Here is a 21,551-nt window from a genome sequence, read left to right as displayed (position 1 = left end):
GATTGTATAAATGTGGTTGGTACAGTGAGATTGTATAAATGTGGTTTGTACAGTGAGATTGTATAAATGTGGTTGATACAGTGAGATTGTAGAAATGTGGTTGGTACAGTGAGATTGTAGAAATGTGGTTGGTACAGTGAGATTGCATAAACATGGTTGGCACAATGAAATTGTATAAATGTGGTTGGTACAGTGATATTGTATAAATGTGATGGGTACAGTGAAATTGTATAAATATGCTTGGTACAGTGAGATATTATAAATGTGGTTGGTACAGTGAGATTGTATGAATACGGTTGGTACAGTGAGTTTGTATAAATATGCTTGGTACAGTGAGATATTATAAATGTGGTTGGTACAGTGAGATTGTATGAATATGGTTGGTACAGTGAGTTTGTATAAATATGGTTGGTACAGTGTGATTGTATAAATATGCTTAGTAGAGTGAGATATTATAAATGTGGTTGGTACAGTGAGATTGTATGAATACGGTTGGTACAGTGAGTTTGTACAAATGTGGTTGGTACAGTGAGATTGTATAAATATGGTTGGTACAGTGAGATTGTATAAATATGGTTGGTACAGTGAGATATTATAAATGTGGTTGGTACAGTGAGTTTGTATAAATGTGGTTGGTACAGTGAGATTGTATAAATGTGGTAAAGCATGTTACTTTAACTTTAATAAACAAGACAGCAATCTTAAAGTGTTGGATGGTCTGAGATCTTTATTGTCCTCCAATCAAACAAATAAAAAGAAAAAAAAAAGAAAGAGAAAAAAAAAAGAAAAATATCACACAGCCCCCAATCTGCCCCTTGAAAAAAAAAAAAACATAAAATATATAAAAGCAGACATTTTAGGCAAACAGGAAAAAGATAAAAATAAAAATGGGCATTTACATCAAAAAGTCATAATAGAAGGTGGTAGCAGATGAAAACAGACAGACATACATATTTAACTCCTTCGTTCCCAGTGTGAAACCTGCACAAGCGCTGACTGGTTCAGAAAGGGTTAAAAAGCAGGCACAATAAAAGACATTAGAAGCTTGCATTGCAAGGCTGCAGCCATATTGGTACAGTAAGTTCCAGCATGCATTGTATGTAAATTCGGCTACTCAGTAGCCCTACTAAATCATATGCTACGGAGGAAGATTATTGAGACAGGATACTCTCTCTCTATGAGGCACCTTAATTAAAAAAACATTTGCATAACCTTCTTCTGTTATTACGTTGGTTTTACCCTGTCCATAAAAGGAAAGGATAAATGATTGGTGGGTTTGTAGATTGTGCACAGTGATACAGGGTCAGGAAGGTTAATTTGCGCAAATACAATTGTATTAAGATCCACTCCTCAGTCTTTCTGTTAATGTCCGAGACGGCTCTGCCTTCTTAAAACATTTCCTTTACATAGTCTTGTTATATAAAATACTCAACCTACATTTTCCATTCCGTGCTTTCCTGAGAGATCTTCCAGAACATTTGTACGGCCGGCAGAGAATAACACCGTTACATTTTGCTTCTTGAAGACCAACAAACAAACAAAAAGATAATAAAAAATATAGTGCTAAATTTTACATGGAAAAAACTAAATTGGCCAGTTTATCTGACCTACAAAATAAGCCTTATAGAGAGACAGCCAGTTCAACTCTTCCTCTTTTGATCATACATAATATAATCTAATTTATCTCTGTTTTATTCTGTATTAAAAAATAAATAACATGCTTTGTTAAAAAGTTCTGTATCGCCTTCGCCCCCTCCTCACCCCCGAGCTTTGCAGACTGGGTGCAGGGCAGGAGTTGGGTTACCAGTGGAGAATCTATTACTACTGTTTATAATGATATCCCTGCTCCTGCAGTGCCTTATTGCCATTATAGGTGCAGGTGAAATAATTTAAAGCTTTAAATACAGAGGTATTAAACCTTGTTGTGCCAGACCAGCCTGCAGCCTGTTGCTTGGCAATACACTGTAAAGAGCTCTGGCAACAATAGGACAAACAGGTCTCATTTAATGGTTGAAGTGAAAAAAAAAAAAAAAAAATTGTTTTCAATACTGAGCAAAAACTTTCCATTTTTGAGGGCTAGGCATGCACCAAGATTTTGCATGCGGAAGAAAATATGAATCTGGGACAAGCTCCAGACTATGAAAGAGATTTAAAAATATTCTGTGTTTTTTAACTAATTCTTTGCAATTGCTTATTATATATGTATTGATTTGATGAAAAAACTTGTATGAGAACGGTTTTTCCTTTCCCATAAAAAACAGGGAAAGCAAAGGCGGATGAAATATCCAAGAAACTTGCTGGAAAACAAAAATAGCAGCAGAAATACAGTTCCATTTTTCTTGTAAGCATATTGCGTCGTTAACCCCTTCGCTGCCAGACCTGGGAAATGAAGAGGTTAAGGAAGATTTGATGCCAACTGCACTAAAGCAAGTTCTGTGATTCCGGTGAAAGTTCAAGGACTGGATGGATATGAAAAGCAAGTCAAAATAGTATTAATCCAGTGTCTGTAGCTTTCCTAATGGTGAAAGGGTTAATGTGAGAGGAATCTGCTCGTCTCTGTAAGTTTGACCCGTTACAGCTTCTGGTCCAGCTGGCACTGCCGACTTCACCAGGCTGCATCCTCTTTGCTTGCTTGCACTACCCCTGTAGTGGAAAGTAGAAAATTAATAAAGTTAAGGAACACTTAAAGGGACATTCTACTCCAGAATTTTTATTGTTTAAAAAGATTCCTTTATTACCAATTCCCCAGTTTGGCATTACCAACACTGTTATATTAAAGGGACACAAAACCCAAATGAAACCCACATTTTTTCTTTCATGATTCAAATAGAGCATGCAATTTTAAGCAACTTTCTAATTTACTCCTATTATCAATTTGTCTTCGTTCTCTTGCTATCTTTATTTAAAAAGCAGTAATGTGATGCATAGGAGCCAGCCCATTTTTGGTTGAGAACCTGGGTTATGCTTGCTTATTGGTGGGTAAATGCAAGCCTCCAATAAGCAAGCACTATCCATAGTGCTGAACCTAAAATGGGCTGGCTGCTAAGATTTACATTCCTGCTTTTAAAATAAAGATAGTAAGAGAACGAAGAAAAATTGATAATAGGAGTAAATTAGAAAGTTGCTTAAAATTTCATTCTCTATCTGAATCATGAAAGAAAAAAATGTGGGTTCAGTGTCCCTTTTATTCTTTCTACTTCTGTGATTAACTTTTATCTAAACCTCTGCAAACTGCCCCCTTATTTTAGTTTTTTTGACAGACTTGCATTTTAGCCAATCAGTGCTGACTCCTAAGTAATACCACGCAACTGAGCACAATGTTATCTATATGGCACACATGAACAAGCGCAGTCTAGCTGTGACAAACTGTCAAAACGAGATAAGAAGCAGCTTACAAGGGCTTAGAAATTAGCATATGAGCCTACTTAGGTTTAGCTTTCAACAAGGAATATCATGATTCATGATTCAGATAGAGCATGCAAATAAAAAAAAACATTATTAAAACATGCACATTCTTTTTATATGCACACAATCCGAAGCACCAACTCCTACAAAGCATGTGCAAAAGTGCACAAGTGTTATTGCATCATCTTTTGATTATGCAGTTGTTGATTAATTATGCAAATCTATTATATTTAATAATCCTTTAGTAAACAGGTTCTATAGAGGAACATAGCAGCTGGAAAATTTTCTCACTAGGCATGTGAATTCGTATAATTTGTGATGATCCGAATAAGGAAGAAGGCGGCCGCTCGCAGCAGTCAGTTCTTTTCGGGGCCGGATTTCTTTTTGTGAAAGTGAAACCCACTTAGATCTGGATTTGCATAAATCCCAAATTATCCAAATGCACGTGCCTATTTTTCACTTTAGTACATAGAAACTTGAACAGTCAGGTTTAGAGGGTTGGATAATAAACTTAAAGGGGCAGTCTAAACCTTAATCATCTTAAAGTCTTACCTTAGATTAAAGGGACATAATACTCATATGCTAAATCACTTGAAACTGATGCAGTATAACTGTAAAAAGCTGACAGGAAAATATCACCTGAGCATCTCTATGTAAAAAAGGAAGATATTTTACCTCACAATTTCCTCACCTCAGCAGAGTGAGTTCTGTGTAAAAAGTTATACTTACCTGCTCCCAGCTGCAGGTAAAAAAAATAAAAAAAATGAAGAAATGAACAGCAGCCAATCAGCATCAGCATCATGAACTTTTACTGTGATCTCATGAGATTTGACTTGACTCTCATGAGATTTCATAGTAAGCTTCCTTTACCTGATTGGTGAAATAATATGAGAGTGCACGATGCTCATCCCATCAGATGTCCCAGGACAGACATACTAAAATGCTGCTTAGAAATCCTTTACAATGGGAGGTGGCTACTGAGGAACTTTTGAGGTAAAATATCTTTCTTTTTTACATAGAGATGTTCAGGAGATATTTTCTAGTCAGCTTTTTACAGCTATGCTGCATCACTTTCAAGTGTTTAAACATTTGGGTATTATGGCCCTTTAAGCTGCAAATATCCTCCTGCACCTTTTCTATATCATGCAGCAGTAACAGTAAAAAAGTTATATTAAAATTATTATTGTTTCTGGCCAGTTTGAAATGGCCGCCAAGCTCTGCCCACTGATGACATCACAATCAAGGCTGCATCTATGCTCTCTGCTGAATAGCATTGACAGTCTGTTCAATCCAACTATTGAGCCTTTTGTGATTGGATGCCATATGCAGCCCAGATCATGATGTCACCAGTGAGCTGAGCTTGGCACCCTTTTCAAACTGGCCATAAACACTATTCATTTTAAAATAACTTTTTTTTACTGTTCCTGCTGCATAATATAGAAAAGGTGCAGGAGGCTATTTGCAGCTTAATCTAAGGTAAGGCTTTAAGATGACTATAGTGTAGACTGTCCCTTTAACACATTATATAAAATTAAGATGGTCTTTAGACAAATCTTTATTTGCTAGTGGTATGAACATTGATTAGATAAGATTTACCTACACATTCAAGAATGGTGCAAAAAAAATTGGAGAACCCAATTAAAAAAAATCTGTTCAGTTCACATAATATGCAATGTATCTATTTTATTAAGTTTGGCGAACGAACTTCACAGAATAGCATATGCCTAGATTATGAGTTTTGCGCTATAGAGGGTGCAAAACGAACGCAAAAAAAGTTGCATTATTTCACCCTCCATAGCGGTGCTATTACAAGTTTCTGAAAAGCCTCCTTGTGCGTGCAATATGGTGGCGATAAGATCCATACAGCACAAAATCCAAGGGCTGAGAATACGTGCTTGTGCACGCTTTCCCCATAGACATCAATGGGGAGAAGGTGTTAGAAAAAAATCTAACACCTGAAGTGCGGAATGGCGATCGCTGTAACGCAACCCCATTGATGTCTATGGGGAAAAAAAAGTTAAGTTTAAACCTAACACCCTAACATAAACTCCAAGTCTAAACACCCCTAATCTGCTGCCCCCGACATTGCCGACACTAATAAAAGCTATTAACCCATATTCTGCTGCCACTAATAAAAGTTATTAACCTATTAACCCATAAACCGCCAGTCCCCCACATCGCAAAAAACAAAATTAAACTATTAACCCCTAAACCTAACAACCCCCTAACTTTATATTAAAATTACAATATCCCTATCTTAAAATAAATAAAAACTTACCTGTGAAATTAAAAAAACCTAAGTTTAAACTAACAATTAACGTAACATAATTATTATACTAAACTATTATACTAAAATTAAAATAACTACCAATTAAAAAAGCTAACTTACACATTAAAAAAACTTAACACTACTAAAACAATTTAAGTCTAAAATTACAAAAAATAAAAAATACTAAATTACGAAAAATAACAAACACTAAATTATGAAAAATAACAAATGAAATTATGAAAAATAAAAACAATTACACCTAATCTAATAGCCCTATAAAAATAACCCCCCCAAAATAAAAACACCCCCTAGCCTACAATAAACACCCAAAAAAAAGTAAAAAAAACCCCTAACACTAACCTCCGAAGATCCACTCACAGTTTCTGAAGTCCAAACATCCATCCTCATCCAGGCGGTGAGAAGTCTTCATCCAGGCGGCATCTTCTAGCTTCATCCAGGCGGCATCTTCTATCTTCATCCAGGCGGCATCTTTTATCTTCATCCCGGCAGCACGGTGCGGATCCATCCTTGAAGACATCCGGCGCGGAGCGTCCTCTTCATACGGTCACCGCCATACACTGGATCTTCAATGCAAGGGAGCCTTTTTAAAATGGTGTCTCTTGCATTCCTATTGGCTGATTTGATTCTTAAAATTCAAATCAGCCAATAGGATGAGAGCTACTGAAATCCTATTGGCTGTTCAAATCAGCCAATAGGATCAGAGCTACTGAAATTCTATTGGCTGATTTGAATTGGCTGATTGCCATTTCAGGGCAATGTAAAAGAGCTGAATGCCCTTTTAAGTGCAATGCCCATACAAATGCCCTTTTCAGGGCAATGGGTAGCTTAGGTTTTTGTTAGAGTTAGTTTTTTTTATTTTGGGGGGTTGGGTTGGGTGGTGGGTTTTACTGTTGGGGGGTCTTTGTATTTTTTTCAAGGTAAAAGAGCTGATTTCTTTAGGGCAATACCCTACAAAAGGCCATTTTAAGGGCTATTAGTAGTTCATTGTAGGCTAGGGGGTGTTTTTATTTTGGGGGCTTTTATTTTTATAGGGCTATTAGATTAGGTGTAATTGTTTTTATTTTTGATAATTTTGTTTGTTATTTTTTGTAATTTAGTGTTTATTATTTTTTGTAATTTTAGACTTAAATTGTTTTAGCAGTGTTAGGTTTTTTTTAATGTGTAATTTAGTTTTTTTAATTGGTAGTTATTTTAATTTTAGTATAATAGTTTAGTATAATAGTTATGTTAGGTCAATTGTTAGTTTAAACTTAGGTTTTTTTAATTTCACAGGTAAGTTTTTATTTATTTTAATAAAGGGATATTGTAATTTTAATTTAAAGTTAGGGGGTGATAGGTTTAGGGGTTAATAGTTTAATTTATAAGTGGCGATGTGGGAGCGCTGGCGGTTTTGGAGTTAATAGGTTTATTTAGTAGTGGCGATGTGGGAGGCTGGTGGTTTAGGGGTTAATAGGTTTAGTTAGTGGCGGTGGTGTCGGGGAGCGGCGGAATAGGGGTTAATAACTTTATTATAGTGGCAGGGATGTGGGCGGGCTGCAGATTAGGGGTTAATAATTTTTAAATAGTGTTTGCGATGCGGGAAGGCCTCGGTTTAAGGGTTAATAGGTAGTTTATGGGTGTTAGTGTACATTGTAACACTTTAGTTATGAGTTTTGTGAAACATTTTTTGCTTTCAGATGGCGGTATGGATCGTGTTGGTATAGGCTGTAACGCAAGCATTTTAGCCTCACCGCACAACCTGTAATACCAGCGCTATGGAAATCCTACGCAAGAACGTCATTTTTTGAGTGCGGGATTGACTTTGCGTCACAGGCTAAAATGCTTGCGGTATAGCTACACCGACACTACTCATAATGGCTGCGTTACTGTTTTTACCCTGAAATGGACATTTTTTCAGCGTTAAAACCGTAACTCAAAACTCGTAATCTAGCCGATAAGGATTAGATAAATCATTCTCACTAGAGCTAAATTCTTAGTGAATCTACATAGCTGTATATAGAGAAGGTTGATCCTTATCTTTATATGAATGGAACAAACTAGTTCTGTGCTCAGAAAAAAAAAAGCATCAACAATTTTTTTTCTGTTGAATGGTCATTTACAAAAATTCATTATTCATACGACAGACAAAGATTGAACTAATCTGTACAAAATGTGTGCATTACACAAACAACAAATGAACGAATACAATTGTTATATGTTAAAGATAGAGAAACTTTATTAACAAATAAATGTACAAATGTTGTATTTGTTCATTTGTTTCATTTTGTTGATGAATGACTTACATTCAGATTACTCCAATGTTGTTATTTTTCTAACAAATAACTGTTACAAATAATTCCATATATGAAAAAACATCAGTGCTTCCCATCAATTACTATTACTAGTACTTTGTAATTAAAGGGACATAAAACCCAATTTACTTCTATTACCAAATGTTATTCATTTTCTTGTAATCTGTTGTTTAAAAGCAGGGATGTAATCTCACATGTCTGCAGCACTATATGGTAGCAGTTTTGCAAGAATGTTATGCATTAGAAAGAGCAATAGATGGCAGCACTATCTGTAGTGCTTAAAGGGATACTAACTCCTCATTTTTTCTTTCATGATTCAGATAGAGCATGCAATTTTAAGCAACTTTCTAATTTACTAGTATTATCAATTTTTCTTTGTTCTCATGTTATCTTGATTTGAAAAAGCAGTAATAAAAGGTTAGGAGCCGGCCCATTTTTTTAGTTCAGCACCTTGGTAGAGCTGCTGATTGGTTTGCTACATTTAGCCACAAATCAGCAAGTTCTACCCATGTGCTGAACAAAAAATGGTCTGGCTCTAAAACTTACAGTACTGCTTTTTCAAATCAAGATAGCATGAGAACAAAGAATAATTGATAATAGGAGTAAATTAGAAAGGTGCTTAAAATCTCATGCTCTATCTGAATCATGAAATAAAAAAATTGGGTTTAGTATCCCTTTAAAGCATGTGCACAGTACCTACCTAAGTCAAATCATATTTGATAATAGAAGTGGAAACTTTTTAAAATTGTATTCTCTATCTGAATAATGAAAGAAAATTTCCGGGTTTCATATCCCTTTAATTCCATCATACCATACAGAAGTTTCTGAGAAATGTTCTCGACTCAAGGATTTAACCGATTGACAATCATTGACAGAATATTAAAGCCTTAGCAATACAAATTTTCCACAAATCAATTCTTTCAGCCTATTTTTTTGGACAAAATACAACATTATTATAGTTAATCTTTAGAACATACCGTCAGCAATTTTCAAATTAAAGGGATAGTAAGCAAAAACATTTTTAAACCATGCATTAAAGTGCTTCTTCAAGCACAGTAACAATAGACTCTGCAATGTACATTATTATTATCAGGTATTTATGGCGCGCCAACAGATTCCGCATCATCATTTTGCTTTTTTTTTTTTTTTAATTTACCTATGAGGCTAATGTGTATCCTGCATACTTGAAAGGACACTGTATTCATTTTTTTCTATTATTCTTATAAAAGGGCAGTATATGCTGCAATAGAGGATACGTGTATTATAGCGAATGGAATACTTAGCATGTGTGCCAGTGTCTCTGTGAGCGCATTTGCAGTCAAGAGGCGCACAGTCCCTGTTTCCTAAGTGGTCAAACCTACTTTGTACAAATTTGTTTTTATTTTTATTTTAAATAAACTAAATTTTTAACTACACAAAGTGGTGCTGAGCATTCAGAAACCTGCGGGTTTAGTGCAGTTATACCTAGGGGGGTAGTTATCAAGCCGTCTACTTTTCTGGCTTCGCCGGCCCAATACGCCCGCCTTAGTTCGCCTCACATCGCCGCCGCGGACCTGAAAAAATACGCCTAAGTTATCAAATAAAGCTGTCAAAAAGCCGCGGGGCGATGAGCAGCGGACTGTGACAGTTATCACTCATCCGATCTCGCTGCCCTTCGGCTTTTTCCCAGCTTTATTGCTAGCCTGTCACTAAGCACTCACACTAAACTACACTGTTCTACCCCCTATACCGGCGCCCCCGGAGCCTCCCGCAACTCAATAAAGTTACTAACCCCTAAACCGCCGCTCCTAGACCCCGCCGCAACTCTTATAAATGTATTAACCCCTAAACCGCCGCTCCTAGACCCCGCCGCAACTCTTATAAATGTATTAACCCCTAAACCGCCGCTCCCGGACACCGCTGCCACCTACAGTATACCTAGTAACCCCTATCCTGCCCCCCCTACACCGTCGCCCTCTATTATAAAATTATTAACCCCTATCCTGCTGATCCCGCACCTCTCCGCAACTAAATAAATAGTTTAACCCCTAAACCGCCGCTCCCTGAACCCGCCGCAACCTATATTAAACCTATTAACCCCTATCCTGCCCCCCCTACACCATCGCCACCTATAATACATTTATTAACCCCTATCCTGCCCCCCACTACACCGCCGCCACTGTAATAAAATGATTAACCCCTAAACCTAAGTCTAACCCTAACCCTAACGCCCCCCTAATTTAAATATTAATTAAATAAATCTAAATAAATTAACTCTTATTAACTAAATGAATCCTATTTAAAACTGAATACTTACCTTTAAAATAAACCCTAATAGAGCTACAATATAAATAATAATTATATTCTAGCTATCTTATGATTTATTTTTATTTTACAGGTACCTTTCAATTTATTTTAACCAGGTACAATAGCTATTAAATAGTTATTAACTATTTAATAGCTACCTAGCTAAAATAAAGAGAAATTTACCTGTAAAATAAATCCTAACCTAAGTTATAATTACACCTAACACTACACTATACTTTAATAAATTATTCCTATTTAAAAATAAATACTTACCTGTAAAATAAACCCTAAGATAGCTACAATATAATTAATAATTATATTGTAGCTATCTTAGGATTTATATTTATTTTACAGGTAACTTTGTATTTATTTTAGCTAGTTAGAATAGTTATTAAATAGTTATTAACTATTTAATAACTACCTAGCTAAAAGAAATACAAAATTACCTGTAAAATAAATCCTAACCTAAGTTACAATTAAACCTAATACTACACTATCATTAAATTAATTAAACTACCTACAAATAACTACAATTAAATACAATTACATAAACTAACTAAAGTACAAAAAATAAAAAAAGCTAAGTTACAAAAAATAAAAAAATAAGTTACAAACATGTTAAAAATATTACAACAATTTTAAGCTACTTACTTACACCTAATCTAAGCCCCCTAATAAAATAACAAACCCCCCCAAAATAAAAAAATGCCCTACCCTATTCTAAATTAAATAAATTTCAAAGCTCTTTTACCTTACCAGCCCTTAAAAGGGCCATTTGTGGGGGCATGCCCCAAAGAAAACAGCTCTTTTGCCTGTAAAAGAAAAATACAACCCCCCCCCCCAACATTAAAACCCACCACCCACATACCCCTAATCTAACCCAAACCCCCCTTACAAAAACCTAACACTAATCCCCTGAAGATCATCCTACCTTTAGTTGTCTTCACTCAGCCGAGCCACTGATGGAACTGAAGAGGACATCCGGAGCGGAAGAAGTTAATCCTCCAAGCGGCGCTGAAGAAATCTTCCATCCGATGAAGTCATCATCCAGGCGGCGCTGAAGAAAAGTCTTAGATCCGGCCCATGTCATCTTCAAAGAGGCGCTGAAGAGGTCTTCTATCCGGGCGAAGTCATCTTCCAAGCTGGGTCTTGAATCTTCCTTCCGCCGACGCGGAACCACCTTCTTCACCGACGGACTACGACGAATGACGGCTCCTTTAAGGGACGTCATCCAAGATGGCGTCCCCTCAATTCCGATTGGCTGATAGGATTCTATCAGCCAATCGGAATTAAGGTAGGAAAAATCTGATTGGCTGATGGAATCAGCCAATCAGATTGAGCTCGCATTCTATTGGCTGTTCCGATCAGCCAATAGAATGCGAGCTCAATCTGATTGGCTGATTGGATCAGCCAATCGGATTGAACTTGAATCTGATTGGCTGATTCCATCAGCCAATCAGAATTTTCCTACCTTAATTCCGATTGGCTGATAGAATCCTATCAGCCAATCGGAATTGAGGGGACGCCATCTTGGATGACGTCCCTTAAAGGAGCCGTCATTCGTCGTAGTCCGTCGGTGAAGAAGGTGGTTCCGCGTCGGCGGAAGGAAGATTCAAGACCCGGCTTGGAAGATGACTTCGCCCGGATAGAAGACCTCTTCAGCGCCTCTTTGAAGATGACATCGGCCGGATCGAAGACTTTTCTTCAGCGCCGCTTGGAGGATTAACTTCTTCCGCTCCAGATGTCCTCTTCAGTTCCATCGGTGGCTCGGCTGAGTGAAGACAACTAAAGGTAGGATGATCTTCAGGGGATTAGTGTTAGGTTTTTGTAAGGGGGGTTTGGGTTAGATTAGGGGTATGTGGGTGGTGGGTTTTAATGTTGGGGGGGGGGTTGTATTTTTCTTTTACAGGCAAAAGAGCTGTTTTCTTTGGGGCATGCCCCCACAAATGGCCCTTTTAAGGCCTGGTAAGGTAAAAGAGCTTTGAAATTTATTTAATTTAGAATAGGGTAGGGCATTTTTTTATTTTAGATTAGGTGTAAGTAGCTTAAAATTGTTGTAATATTTTTAACATGTTTGTAACTTTTTTTTTATTTTTTGTAACTTAGCTTTTTTTATTTTTTGTACTTTAGTTAGTTTATGTAATTGTATTTAATTGTAGTTATTTGTAGGTAGTTTATTTAATTAATTTAATGATAGTGTAGTATTAGGTTTAATTGTAACTTAAGTTAGGATTTATTTTACAGGTAATTTTGTATTTCTTTTAGCTAGGTAGTTATTAAATAGTTAATAACTATTTAATAACTATTCTAACTAGCTAAAATAAATACAAAGTTACCTGTAAAATAAATATAAATCCTAAGATAGCTACAATATAATTATTAATTACATTGTAGCTATCTTAGGGTTTATTTTACAGGTAAGTATTTATTTTTAAATGGGATTAATTTATTAAAGTATAGTGTAGTGTTAGGTGTAATTGTAACTTAGGTTAGGATTTATTTAACAGGTACATTTCTCTTTATTTTAGCTAGGTAAGCTATTAAATAGTTAATAACTATTTAATAGCTATTGTACCTAGTTAAAATAAATTGAAAGGTACCTGTAAAATAAATATAAATCCTAAGATAGCTAGAATATAATTATTATTTATATTGTAGCTATATTAGGGTTTATTTTAAAGGTAAGTATTTAGTTTTAAACAGGATTCATTTAGTTAATAAGAGTTAATTTATTTAGATTTATTTAATTAATATTTAAGTTAGGGGGGCGTTAGGGTTAGGGTTAGACTTAGGTTTAGGGGTTAATAATTTTATTACAGTGGCGGCGGCGTAGTGGGGGGCAGGATAGGGGTTAATAAATTTATTATAGGTGGCGACGGTGTAGGGGGGGCAGATTAGGGGTTAATAAATGTATTATAGGTGGCAACGGTGTAGGGGGGGCAGATTAGGGGTTAATACATTTAATATAGGTTGCGGCGGGTTAAGGGAGCAGCGGTTTAGGGGTTAATACATTTATTATAGTTGCGGTGGGCTCCGGGAGCGGCGGTTTAGGGGTTAATATGTATAGAGTAGCTTGCGGTGGGCTCCGGGAGCGGCGGTTTAGGGGGTAATAACTTTATTTAGTTGCGGCGGTGTAGGGGGGGACAGATTAGTGGTGTTTAGACTCGGGGTACATGTTAGGGTGTTAGGTGTAGACAGCTCCCATAGAAATCAATGGGATGTCTGTCAGCAGCGAACTTGTACTTTCGCTATGGTCAGACTCCCATTGATTCCTATGGGATCCGCCGCCTCCAGGGGTGGCGGATTGAAAACCAGGTACGCTGGGCCGTAAAAGTGCCGAGCGTACCTGCTAGTGTTTTGATAACTAGCAAAAGTAGTGAGAATGTGCCGCACTTGTGTGCGGAACATCTGGAGTGACGTAAGAATCGATCTGTGTCGGACTGAGTCCGGCGGATCGATGCTTACGTCACAAAATTCTACTTTTGCCGGTCTCGAGCCTTTGATAACTAAGGCGTATCAGCCTCGCCACAAATACGATGCGGAATTCCAGCGTATTTGAGGTTGACGGCTTGATAACTAGGCCCCCTAGTGTTGAGTACAACTCTTCTAGACTAGGAATTTTGAGTTAATAACTATGCTTTAGTATCTTTTTAAAGTTGCTGGATACTGAGGAGACACATTATTGTTTCACTTCCATCATTGTCTACCCAAGAAGGTTTTTAAAGTGCCATAAAATATGTTGAGATCTGTGTATATCCTAAAAGGGCAAATTAAAGGGATACTAAACCCATTTTTTTAATTTTATGATTCAGATAGAGCATGCAATTGTAAAAAACTTTCTAATTTACTCCTATTATCAATTTTTCTTCGTTTTCTTGCTGTCTTTATTTAAAAAGTAGAAATATAAAGCTTAGGAGCCGCCCCGTTTTTGGTTCAGAACCTGGGTTATACTTGCTTATTGGTTTGCTAAATGTAGCTACCAATAAGCAAGCACTATTCAGAGTGCTGAACCTAACCTGTCTTCTAAGCTTTACATTCCTGCTTTTTAAATAAAGATAGCAAGAGAATGAAGAAAAATTGATAATAGGAGTAAATTAGAAATTTTCTTAAAATTGCATGCTCTATCTGGATCATGAACGGAAAAAAAATGGGTTTAGTATCCCTTTAAGTAAAAATAGTTTGCATAAAAAAATGTTTAAAAATTACTGGTATTTTAAAATAATTGTAAAAAATAAGCAAAATTAGTTACATAGCCATGCTGTCTGGAGTAGTCTGATCTACCCCCTATCAGTGTTTAGCATCAGAAACACAGGCATTGTATTTCAACTGAGTTCACAGCAGCTTATTTGATTCTATGCATGCCCCAGCATTGTTAAAGTCTTGCATTCTACCAAATCAAAGATATACATAGATACAAACATAGAAGGAAATGTGTGGGGGGAGTTAGAGTTGTAAAATTCGGAAACTTAAAAGAAAGGGTTAATGGCGAGGCACTGCAGTATAAATTTGCAGGTAAAATAATTAAAGTACATATTATATTTTGTCTCTATCCCACTTTGTTTTATGTCCATTTAACATCATTTTTTGGACACAGTGCAATGCTATATAAAAAAAAGCACACTATTAAAAACATAAGTCCTCCAGCTGCTGTATATAAAAACAACCTTTATTTACTCCACATGGGATCCACAAAGCTATTAGCAATCATTTGGACATAGCAGATGCCCTTAGTCATGACTTATTGCATATTAAGTTGTGCACATTTATTTATTTGTTTATAATTTATTTGATTCTGAATATAAATGTATTAACGATACATTAGATTTATGTTTCTGTTGGGAAAGATATGAGCCAAGATTTGTTATGATTTACATGGGATGGTGTGTGCCAGGCAAGTTTCCTTTTTGGAGTTTGCCCTCTTTCAAATTACTATTGCTTTCTAAGATGAGGAGAGTATCTTAGTTGCCTGTTAAAGGGACATCAAACTGGAACCTTTTTAACTTATTATTCCATTCTCTGAGTCCTTAACACAGCAGCCGCAGCACCTATGTGCAGTCCTGCCGTGCATGCGCAGTTACATTTGCAAGAGCACTGCACACAGACAATACGTTGTAGCAGAAGTGAGAAACGATTGGAAGCTGCCAGGGGGCTTTCTGGGGACAACTTCAGGCTGACTGATGGAAGTTGTAAGAAATGCTCGCCAATATAATGCCACACTTCTGCCCATACAAGCCTCTGCCCATACAAGCCTCTGCCCATACAAGCCTCTGTTGTTGCACATTGGGGGGGGGGGTAAAAACTATTTATTGGTGCTTTATTTGGATTTGATAGAAAACGTATAGAAGAGAGAAAAAACACAGAAAGAGATGTACAGGAAACAAGCAGGAGGAAAAGCTAAAACTTTATATAATTTATGAATAGTGGGGATTCAACACAAGAATTAGAAATAATTAATCTGTAATACAAATTTTATTAGATGTCAAGTGTCAGATTCATTTCCTCGAGTCCTGCTTAATGACTAGATATAATGTGCTGCAGATGAGAATCTCAGCAAGCAGATATTGTGCTGATAAAGCACGCTCTGCCTGTAATGGGAGTGCTGAGTGTGCTGATAAGAGATGCGCACTAAGTGCTGCTGTGCAGGGCAGATTCACTTACCATGTGCAACTGGAGACCGTTACTAAACCAGCCTGTACTTTCCCACCTCTTTATTTAACAGCAGCATTTTAAAAATTAAACCGGTGTATTTGCCCATCATTAATATAACAAGTGAAGAAAGGTTTACAGAATTCAGACATCTACGGTATCTCTCATCTGTGCATCACACCTAAGTGCTGTCTCATCTCTTTTCATTTTAATTTTCTCCTTCACTCTCTCTGGCTCTGTCTCAGAGGAGGTCTCTTTCTTTCTCACACTATAAATCTTTCTCTCATTTATCTTTCTTTTCTTTCCTTTCTTTCTTTTTCTCTTTCTTTCCTTTTCTCTTTCTTTCTTTCTTTCTTTCTTTCTTTCTTTCTTTCTTTCTTTCTCTCTTTCTCTCTCTCTCTCTTTCTTTCTCTCTCTCTCTTTCTCTCTTTCTTTCTCTCTCTTTCTCTTTTTCTTTCTCTCTTTTTCTCTCTCTTTTTTTCTCTCTCTCTCTTTTTTCTCTCTCTCTCTTTCTCTCTCTCTCTCTCTCTCTCTCTCTCTCTCTTTTTCTCTAAATTCTCCTTTCTCATCCTCTAAAGTGAAAAATGTAGGTTTAACAAGCATCGGATGCTGCAATCTACAGCCGAAGTTTCAGGTCGGCCTGAAACTTAAGTTAAAGTGAATGTAAACTTTCATGAATCAGTGCCTGGTTTTTAAGAATACTATTAAAAACAGGGGCACTTTCATTCATGAAACTTTACATTGCAGCTTTTTTGCTAAACTTTTTCTACTTTAAAGCCAGACAAGCGATTCCCCACCCGCGGCTGCTCTGTACTTACGCCAGCAATGAAGAATCCGGCTTCCTCCAATCATGGCTTCCCCTCCTAGAGCAAACATTTCCTGAAGCCACGTCGTGATTGGAGGAAGCCGGTTTCGTCATTGCTGTGCTAACTACAGCATGAGAAGCGCGGGGGATCGCTGGTCCGGCTTGGAAGAAGAAAAAGGTATTTTAACAAAACCGCTGCAATGTAAACTGAAATGAAAGTGCCCTGTTTTTAATAGTATTTTTAAAAACCGGCACTGATTCCTGAACATTTACATTCACTTTAAGAAGCAGCAGTCTTAAGACCCCGATCGGGATGATTGACACCCCCTGCCATCGGCTGATTTGTCGCGAATGTGTTGCGGGCGGTCGGGCGGACAGTCTAGTCTAAAAATGTTATTGTTTAAAAGATAGATAATCCCTTTATTACCCATTCCCCAGCTTTGCACAAGCAACACAGTTATATTAATACACTTTTTACCTCTGTGATTACCTTGTATCTAAGCCTCTGCAGACTGCCCCCTTATCTCAGTGCTATTTACAGCATTTTATCCAATCAGTGCTAACTCCACGGGAGTGAGCACAATGTTATCTATATGGCACACATGAACTAGCAGTATCTTGCTGTGAAAAGCCTGCAGGGGATTAGAAACAGGCAGAAATATAGATGTTTAAAGGTTATAAAGTATATTAATATAACAATATTGGTTGTGAAACGCTGGGGAATGGGTAATAAAGGCGTTATCTATCTTTTTAAACAATAAAACGTTTAGAGTAGAGTCCATTTCATTGCTATTCTTACTCTACCTACTCTTTAGCTCTGTCGCTCAGCAGGTCCCTTTTTCACTTTGCTACTTTTCATTTCTTTTATATTTTTTCATAAAAATGATTGAAGACTCTCCCATTTGGGTCTTTTCTGTGCCAGGTCAGATATACGCTGGCTCCTGTTAGTAAATACACACAGTGGGGCCTATCTATCAAGCTCTGAAAGGAGCATGACGGCCCGTGTTTCTGGCGAGTCTTCAGACTCGCCAGAAACAGCAGTTATGAAGCAGCGGTCACAAAGACCGCTGCTCCATAACCCTGGTGCAATGTTAAATGCGGAGAGCGTATTGCTCGCCGCATTCAGTGATGTCTTGTGGACCTGATCCGCACTGTCGGATCAGGTCCGCAAGACATTTCTTAAATAGGCTTCATAGTGTTCTAATAGGAAAAGTGGAAAACAAATGACATATATATCAATAGTATTTTTCTTTGATACATCTACAATTTTGTTTTTAAGAATCTATTTCCTTTTTCTGTGCTGAATAAACCCACTTCACATTGTCAGGCTAGTGTAATCCTGTCCATTATTATGTAATAAACTCTTTAAACAATGTCTATGGGGTCAATTTATTAATGTGCGAGCGGACATGATACGATGTAGCGTATCATGTCCGCTGCATATCGATAAACGCCGACAACATACTCTGTCGGCATTTATCATTGCACCAGCAGTTCTTGTGAACTGCTGGTGCAATACCGGCCCTGCAGACAGGGGGTGTCAATCAACCCGATCGTATTCGATCGCGTTGATTTCTGTCCGCCGCCTCAGAGCAGGCAGACAGGTTATGGAGCAGCGGTCTTTAGAGCCTGAAGGCTCTTGCCGGACACATGGGGCATAAAGCTTGTTAAATTGACCCCTATTTGTATACAGTTTGTATGCAGTTACCTTGTTTAATACCCTCCTTAAAGGGACATGAAACCCAAATTTTTTCTTTCATGATTTAGAAAGACCATACAATTCTAAACAACTTTCTAATTTACTTCTATTATCTATTTTGCTTCATTCTCTTGATATTCTTTGCTGAAAAGCATATCTAGATATGATTAGTAGCTGCTGATTGGTAGCTGCACATAGATGCCTCCTGTGATTGGTTCACTGTGTGCATTGCTATTTCTTCATTAAAATATATCTAAAGAATAAAGCAAATTAGGTAATGGAAGTAAATTGGAACGTTGTTTAAAATTATATTCTCTACCTTAATCATGAAAGAAAATGTTTGGGTATAGTGTCCCTTTAATTACAGTTATCCTGATTAGGTCGATTTTACTTCTATTCACTCACCTGGGCTGTCCGAGTCCCCGTCCAGAGCTCAGCCTATTCCTGCACTTGTACTCCCAGACAGTTGTCTTTGCTTTCTGTTGTTATTGCTAAATAATCCGAACTGTGCATAAAACAAAAAGGAGTTGCAGGTTAGGGTGCGGGTTATTGATAGAAACAGACATAAAATATTACAACCTGTGTGCAATTAACAGCAGCTGAGAAATTAAAGGGATGAACAAAAAGACCACTGGGTTGCAGTTACTAGCAAGACCATTTAAGGGATATGAAAATCATGATTCAGATAGAACATACAATTCAAAACAACTGTCTAATTTACTTCTGTTATCACATTTTCTTCATTCCTTTGGTATCTTTTGCTGAAAAGCAGGGATGTACATGTCGGGAGCACTATATGGCAGCAGTTTTGCAAGAATGTTATACATTTGCAAGAGCACTAGAGGGCAGCGCTATGTAGAGCGGAAATAAATGACAACAGTAAATTGGAAACTTTATGCTCTGAATCACTGGTGAGGCTAGCATGGGACCCTTGTTCTTGAGGCCAGAAGATAGGCATCTATGGAACATGGATAAAGATATGGCAGTCAGGCAAGCAGCTTTTGTTTATTTTCCATTTTACAGGGCATGTCCTTTAGGCATTGGGGTCCCAACGGTACCACAGGGGGCTGCAATGCAGGGGTGTGTAGAGGAAGTTCCTAGATTCCAGGGTGGTGAGAAATTCATTGTGTGCAGGGAAGTTTAGGGAGTTGAGGTTAATTCATTGATGGGCTGGCATTGTAAGGGTTAATACAACGGGAGAAAGTCAGGGAAAGGGCTTAAAATGCAGTTGGGATTAGTGGGGTAGTGGACGGCCTTATTCTAAAAACAGAGCACAATACATATTACTTGGTGTAGATAAGTTCTATATTTATTATTAGCTTTTGAGTTGATAATTCTCCTTTTTACTGCAGTTTGCCCTAAGCATTAGACCAGTCACACTTACGCGTTTTCTAGGGCGGCCTCCTCTCCTGCCGCAGCGATTTTCCTGTAGCAATAAATCATCTCAACTATCAGCCAGATTGTTAGGACCACGATAAGGACGTACATCATGATTTCCGACACAATGGACGCAATGTCTCTGTTTGCTGGGTGTGGGGACACAAAGAGACAGTGTTAGTACGTGACTTATAGGATCATCAGAAAGGTAATATGATCAACAGATTCCTATTGGTGATACCAGATAACAACAACAAAACAATGCACTTTATAATAACATTATGACCGTGGCTAGTCTAGTTCTCTGCAGACTAAAGCCCAGATTGGCTCCTTCACATAAGGCAAATGGTGAGTGGTGTTTGACTATTGAAAAATAATTGCAGTAAAAAGGATGTTAATGTGTTTAAAAAATGTTAAAGGGACATGAAACCCAAAATGTTTCTTTCAAGATTCAGATAGAACATACAATTTTAAACAACTTTCCAATTTACTTATATTATCTAATTTGCTTAGTTCTCTTGATATTCTTTGTTTAAAGGCATACCTATGATATCCTTTGTTTAAAGGCCCGCTGCAGTAGAGTTACATATTTAACAAGTACATAAAAAAGACAATGCCATAGCACTTATTCTAAATTTCAAATAAGCAGTATTTTTTTTGGACAAATGTATTTTTATTCCCATTTCCAGCCCCCTGTATCATGTGACAGACATCAGCCAATCACAGACTAGTATACATATACCCTGTGAGCTTCTGCACATGCTCAGTAGGATCTTGTTCCCCAGAAAGTGTGAATATAAAAAGACTGTGCAAAATTTGATAATAGAAGTAAATTGGAAAGTGTCTTAAAACTGCATGCTCTATCTGAATCAGAAAAGTTTATTTTGACCTTGGCGTCCCTTTAAATGGCTTAAGAATGTGCTCAGCAAGCTTCCAGTAGTGCATTGCTGCTCCTTCAATAAAGGAAACCAAGAGAATAAAGCGAAATGGATACAGAAGTAGATTGGAAAGTTGTTTAGAAATGTATGCTTTATCTGAATGTCCCTTTAAGTCTTGGTTGATATGCCATTTTATAGCAACACAACAGAAATGTCTTGTAATTACAAGGTGTTTACTGTCCCTTTAAACTAAATGATTCTTCTCATACAGAATAAAGGGCAAATGTGGATGACCAGGGTCTGCGGTTCATAACTAGGGGTAGATTTATTAAATGTCGGACGGACATGATCTGCCAGACATCGCTAAATGCAGACAGCATATGCTGTCTGCATTAAACATTGCACAAGCATTTCTAGTGAAATACTTGTGCAATGCCGCCCCCTCCACATATGCGGCCAATCGGCTGCTAGCAGGGGGTGTCAATCATCCTGATTGTATCTGATTGGGATTATTGCTGTCCGCCACCTCAGAGAAGACCGCTGCTTCTTAACTTTTGTTTCCGGTGAAACAGTTGCATTCGCAGTTTAATAAATCGGCCCCCTAGTCTCTAATAATAACTAATATCTCAGTCACACATAGGATACATTTTTGTGAACTTCATGAAAGTTATTTAAAATAAGCAAATGTTAATGTGGCAGAAAGCGTTAGAGCATGTTTTTTTAAGACTATCAACCCTACACTACTCTGTGTTTAACCCCCACAAAGGGAGCACTGTTGGTCCTGAGCTGCAGCCGATCCAATGAGCAGCATTAGTTACACATCTGAGTCATGCGACTAGTGCTGCTGATTGGCTCAATGGTGCGATAGTAAAAT

The 21,551-nt window shown here is 37.3% G+C and overlaps 1 protein-coding gene across 1 annotated transcript in view; it reads right to left on the bottom strand.

Annotated features, from left to right (window-relative positions):
* Positions 1 to 709: 709 nt before the first annotated feature.
* Positions 710 to 21,551, bottom strand: part of SCN1B (sodium voltage-gated channel beta subunit 1) — a 188,069-nt gene continuing 167,227 nt past the window's right edge. The window contains exons 4-6 of the mRNA XM_053691282.1: positions 19,807 to 19,948; positions 18,828 to 18,927; positions 710 to 2,643 (exon numbers count right to left, since the gene is read on the bottom strand). Of these exons, the coding sequence (XP_053547257.1) occupies positions 18,861 to 18,927; positions 19,807 to 19,948 (209 nt within the window). The 3' untranslated portion in view covers positions 710 to 2,643; positions 18,828 to 18,860. The remainder of the gene's footprint in view (positions 2,644 to 18,827; positions 18,928 to 19,806; positions 19,949 to 21,551) is intronic.

Source organism: Bombina bombina, chromosome 8 (assembly GCF_027579735.1).
Source record: "Bombina bombina isolate aBomBom1 chromosome 8, aBomBom1.pri, whole genome shotgun sequence".
Taxonomy (NCBI): Eukaryota; Metazoa; Chordata; class Amphibia; order Anura; family Bombinatoridae; genus Bombina; species Bombina bombina.
The sequence above is the reverse complement of the archived record's forward strand: the minus strand, read 5'-3'. Positions and strand labels throughout refer to the sequence as shown.